Source organism: Pogoniulus pusillus, chromosome 33, assembly GCF_015220805.1.
Source record: "Pogoniulus pusillus isolate bPogPus1 chromosome 33, bPogPus1.pri, whole genome shotgun sequence".
Classification (NCBI taxonomy): Eukaryota; Metazoa; Chordata; class Aves; order Piciformes; family Lybiidae; genus Pogoniulus; species Pogoniulus pusillus.
Genome location: NC_087296.1, coordinates 15182449 through 15187736, shown reverse-complemented (window position 1 = coordinate 15187736; position 5288 = coordinate 15182449). Strand labels below are relative to the sequence as shown.

At 54.4% G+C, this 5288-nt stretch overlaps 1 protein-coding gene across 2 annotated transcripts; it reads left to right on the top strand.

Moving 5' to 3' along the window:
• The first annotated feature begins 834 nt into the window (after positions 1-834).
• CCN2 (cellular communication network factor 2) lies at positions 835-4601 on the top strand. Of its 2 annotated transcripts, XM_064170175.1 has the most exons (6): positions 835-1302; positions 1540-1785; positions 1880-2102; positions 2222-2473; positions 2765-2976; positions 3293-4601. In XM_064170175.1, the coding sequence occupies exons 2-6, from the start codon at positions 1735-1737 to the stop codon at positions 3587-3589; spliced, it is 1035 nt and encodes a 344-aa protein (XP_064026245.1). In that variant the 5' UTR covers positions 835-1302; positions 1540-1734; the 3' UTR covers positions 3590-4601. The 2 variants fall into 2 exon arrangements, with proteins under 2 accessions (XP_064026245.1, XP_064026244.1); XM_064170174.1 differs by lacking the exon at positions 835-1302 and having other exon boundaries at positions 1417-1785.
• The last annotated feature ends 687 nt before the right edge of the window (positions 4602-5288 follow it).

The following is a 5288-nucleotide window of genomic DNA, read 5'->3' as shown; positions in this document are numbered from 1 at the left end:
GTACACAGCTTATTTACCCAGCACTGAGCCCACTGGAGTCCTTCAAGCTAATACAGATTTCAGCAGCCCTGTGGCTTCAGGACCAAGCATTATTTACCATAACTCTTCCTCTGGGATTGATTCTTTTTGTTGTTTCAGAGCTGATCTCGTTCCATTTAATAGAGAATTTCAAGTTGAAGAAATGACATGCAAATGACTTTCCCAGCCATAGTACAGTGCTGGCAGAACACGAATAACAGTTTCACAGTTCAACAGAGCCTACTGGGGGTTTGTAGGAAAAGGTTTCCTTTTGTCTCAGGAATCTGTGCATCCACATTGCTGCATCATAGCCTGCCTGTGTATGGGGGGAGAGAAAGAAGAGGGCTACGGCAGAAGGAGAAAGCCTGCATGACTGTCTTTTAAGATATTCACCAGCTTTCAGTTTGCCTGATACAATGCATTAAGCTGATCTCTCTCACTAAACACTGACATGCTTCTAGAGATCAAAGGTCAAAATGCTGGCAAACAACATGACATCACTGAATATTCAAATGATACATGAGGAGGAGGGGGAAGAACCATCCTCCTGGTTAAAAAAAGAAACAGAACACAACAAAGAACCCAACCCTAACAGTTATCTGCAACGATTTAATACAAGCCACAATGCTTGGGTCTTGTGTTTGGTCAAATAGAAACCGCAACACGAAGGTTTGGCTGAGCGCAGGGTTGCGCCAGAGCCTTCTCGCAATGCCAGGGCGGACCTTCGGCAAGGCTGGGGAGCAGGTCTGTGCGAGGAAGATGTTGCTCAGAAATGACAGCTGCACACCGGCAGCGGGCAAAGAAGAGCCACTCCTGCCAGCCTGCAGCCTGCGCCGCGGGGCCAACTATTCCAGAGCAAATAGGCACTCTCTCTATTCATAGAGAGCATCCATCAGGGACGGAACACATCACAGACATTGGGCATGATTCAGTGGCACACAGAGTCAATTTATACCCGCTAGTGTAATTACACCTTTGCTCGGCGGTCACAAAGCACCGGGGCCGCTGACCGCCGGGCACCCTTAGGCGAGGGGCTCGCAGGACGCCCGCCCCCGGGGAGCTCAAGGGGCTCCAGCAGCCCCCCGTCCCCTCTGCTCGGGGGATGGACGAGGGGCGAGCGAGAGCACGGAGGCAGGGGATAGCGGATTCCCCCGGCCGCGCCTGGCAACCGGCCCGCCGCCCGCCTCGGAATAACGCCCTGGCGCGGGAGGAGGGGTGGCCGAGCGCGGCTGCCAGCGGAGGTGGCTCCGGCTGAAAAACATCGGGACGAAAAATAAAAGAGAGGTGAGGTAGGAGGGGCCGGGGCGCGTTGGGGGGTGTGAGTGCACAGACGGAGGAATGCGGGAGTCAGGGGTCAGGGTCGCTGCGGGGCGGGGCGGGCGGCGCGGCGCGGCGCGCAGGAATGCGCGGAATGTCGCTGTTTGTCCGCGGCCCCATTCAGCCCATTGGCAGCCCCGCGCCGCCGCCTATAAAGCAGCGGCCGCGCCGGCACTCGGCAGTCAGACAGACACCTCCCGCCAGGCTCGGGGCGAGCGGAGCAGCGCGGAGCAGCGCAGCGCAGCAGCCACCCGCCCGTCGCCACAGGCCGCTCCGCTGCCGAGACTCGCCCGGCCGGAACCTCTGCTCGCCTCACCTCAGCTCACCTCGGCTCTTCTCGCCTAACCTCGCCTCAGCGCCCCGCTGCCGCGTCCCCCGCAAGCCGACGACCGCTGCGAGATGAGCCCTGCCGGCTTCGCCATAGTCCTTGTCGTCGCCCTCCTCAGCTCGGTAAGTGCGGCCGCCGCCGCTGCTCCGTCCGCCGCGGTCCCGGCAGTGCTGGCTCTGACGCCCCCATCTCATCTCTCTGTCTCGTCGCTTGCAGGAGGCGCAGGGCCAGGAGTGCAGCGGGCAGTGCCAGTGCGGCCCGGGGCCCGGCCCCGTCTGCCCCGCCGGCGTCTCCCTGGTGCTCGACGGCTGCGGCTGCTGCCGCGTCTGCGCCAAACAGCTGGGCGAGCTCTGCACAGAGCGCGACCCCTGCGACCACCACAAGGGACTCTTCTGCGACTTCGGCTCCCCTGCCAACCGCAGGATCGGCGTCTGCACCGGTGAGTGGGGCTGGCTCTGCTACCGGCCGGGGCACCGGGACGAGGTCGGGCACGGGGTGAGCCGCGGTTGCTGTTCGGCCGCGCCGCCCGCCTCACGCCGTGCCTCCTGCCCCTCGCAGCTCGGGACGGTGCGCCCTGCGTGTTCGGCGGCGTGGTGTACCGGAGCGGAGAGTCCTTCCAGAGCAGCTGCAAGTACCAGTGCACCTGCCTGGACGGCGCGGTGGGCTGTGTGCCCCTCTGCAGCATGGACGTGCGCCTGCCCAGCCCCGACTGCCCCTACCCGCGTCGGGTGAAGCTCCCTGGCAAATGCTGCGAGGAGTGGGTCTGCGACGATGCCAAGGAGCAGACTGCCGTGGGACCTGCTCTGGCTGGTGAGTGGGGGCACGCCGCAGACAGCAGCCTTGGGGGAAGGAGCAAACCTGCATGGAGGCTGAAGGTAGTGGGATGGGTTGAGACAGGGCACCTGGGCAGTGGGAGTGCTGCAGCAGGTGGAGTCATAGAACCGTAAAATCAACCAGGTTGAGAGACCTCCAAGATCATCCAGTCCAACCCATCCCCCGGCCCTGTCCAATCTGCCTGAATTTCTCAGGAAAGGCAAGAGAGCGTTTAGCAGGACATGAGGGGAGGCAGCGATCTCACCCTTGGCTGTCTACCTCCTGCAGCTTACAGACTGGAGGATACTTATGGTCCAGACCCGACTATGATGCGTGACAACTGCCTGGTGCAGACCACAGAATGGAGTGCTTGCTCCAAGACTTGTGGCATGGGCATCTCAACCAGGGTCACCAATGATAATGCCTTCTGCAGACTGGAGAAGCAGAGTAGGCTCTGCATGGTCAGACCTTGTGAAGCAGACTTGGAGGAGAACATCAAGGTAAATAATCTCATCTTTATGTGTCATCTTCTAGGATGCTGCTATCCATTAGTAAAAACCACTGCCTCCCTAGAAGCTGTGGAGTTGTGATGTAGTCAATTTCAAGTGGTTTACCTTGAAATTGGAGTTCTGTCCCAGTGGCAGCTTACAATGAAACATCCTTATTTTTCACTAAACACCTTACTGTGACACTGCAAGGCACTCTCCTCTGATGCAAGTGTAAGGATGAATGTGCCTGCTTGCCCTTGGCTGGCCAGCTAGGTGCTGTCTGAGAGCCAACCTTCTAAACGTTTCGTATTCATTTCTCTCCTAACAGAAAGGCAAAAAGTGCATTCGCACCCCCAAAATCTCCAAACCCATCAAATTTGAGCTGTCTGGCTGCACCAGTGTCAAGACCTACAGAGCTAAGTTCTGTGGGGTCTGCACCGACGGGCGCTGCTGCACGCCCCACAGAACAGCCACCCTGCCCGTGGAGTTCAAGTGCCCCGATGGCGAGATCATGAAGAGGAAAATGATGTTCATCAAGACCTGTGCCTGCCACTACAACTGCCCTGGTGACAACGACATCTTTGAGTCTCTGTACTACAGAAAGATGTATGGGGACATGGCATAAAGCCGGGAGGAGACTCTTAACAAGATTCTGAACTTGAACTGATGTGCATCTCATTTTGTAAACTCAATTCAATAGCACAAGGCATTTAAATCAGCTTCTTTTTTTTTCAATTACTATTTTTTTGATTTCAACAAAACTGCTCCGTGTGACCTAAGACAATTTTTCTACTGACCCCAAGTGGTGGTTTGAAGAAGGTTAAACAGACGGCGGGACCACGGCGAGACGCAGCAGCTTCGGAACACGCTGGTCATGAGGTGGTATGAAGAAGAGGGGGGAGGGAAATAGGCTGGAAACCAGATTCAAGCAAGCGTTCCATGTGGGACAGCTTGCTTCATCTAGTAGTGCAATGGAGAAGGAGACCATTGGCACGTTTGCTGGTGCTGGAGCCAAGGCCTCACCAGCAGCCTGCCAAGCAGAAGGTGTTCTGTTAGTCAGGACAGTCATGGTTCAGCTCCGACACTGATTCGTGTGCTCAGTTGGCAAGAATCAGAATCTCTTAGACTGGACAGCTGGTGGCAGTTAACTGTCCTGCCACAAGCTCCTTTTTGACTCTTGTAAATAGTGTACATAGATTTGTACAGTTATCTAAATTAATTTAAAGTTTTGTGCCTTTGTTAAATGCTTCAAAGTGTCAATGATAGCCTTCTCTGGAACAAGATAGGTAGGAGTTCAAGCTTTTCTTTGACAATGCATTCAAAGCATGAAATAGATATTCCAGTGGAAATTGTGCAGATAGGGCCACATGGGGAGCTGGGATCAAGATGGAGCTTGTCAGGGTTGAGCAGCCTTGCAAAGCATCTGTCTGGCAAAATGTTGTTGACTTCCACTTTGTTGGACAAGTGGCTTTAAGGAGAAGGGCTCTGCCATAGCCTAGCAGTCTTTCCACTTGAGTATTTGTTTCCTTCTTTGACTATGGCTCTTTGGACAGTTTATTTGTTGAGAAGTGTGACCAAAAGTTACATGTTTGCACCTTTTTAGTTGAAAAATAAAGTATTTATATTTTTTATATAAATGGCTTGGGATTTCATTTACCTTTAGTCCTCTCTCAGATGGTGCTCAAGGGGCTTGGTTGGGCACTGGGTGGAAATCAAGGAGTGTGTGGTGGGGTCTTTGTCCAGAAGCACACACACTTAGGAGTAAGGTCATGATTTGCTCTGCTGGGAGTGAACCAACTGCAGTTTGTTATGCTGCTAAATTTAGAATGGAGGGCAGGGCTGGGCTTGTTTTGCCAAGCCTGAGTATTGCATTAGAAAGTGCAGCAGGTTCCTCACGCATCACATGTGGCAGCTTCATGAACAGGCCAGATGGTCCCCACAGCCTTCAGCTGCTGCTGGAAGGCACCATACAATGTGCTCCATGTCACCCAGGTGTGCCACTGGGTAAGATTTATTCTCCAGCAAGGCAAGGAAATGTTAAAGTATCTGTGCTGAGGAGCCCCTCCAGAAACCCAGCACTTGGTGATACAAGCTAACAAACTGTTCACTGGTCACAGAGGACAAGAGGAAGGGGCCTCTTCAGACCTTTTGGCTTCACCTTGATGCAGAGTGAGGCTGAATTAACATCTTCTTAGCATGGAATGGTGGACAAAGCACTGAAGTCAGCTGGCAAAGGTCTGGGTTATCTTCCTACCTTACATGCAGAGTTTTGCTTGTGAGTGCTCTGTGGACTCAGACTCTTGCAGGTCTGCAGATGGGAAGTG

What these genes read in the sequence shown, in the direction of transcription:
- CCN2 (XM_064170175.1), top strand. Translation starts at nt 1,735, where the DNA reads ATGAGCCCTGCCGGCTTCGCCATAGTCCTTGTCGTCGCCCTCCTCAGC. An exon ending in CAGGATCGGCGTCTGCACCG is followed by an intron (nt 2,103 to 2,221) that starts GTGAGTGGGGCT and finishes TGCCCCTCGCAG; the next exon opens with CTCGGGACGGTGCGCCCTGC. An exon ending in CGTGGGACCTGCTCTGGCTG is followed by an intron (nt 2,474 to 2,764) that starts GTGAGTGGGGGC and finishes TACCTCCTGCAG; the next exon opens with CTTACAGACTGGAGGATACT.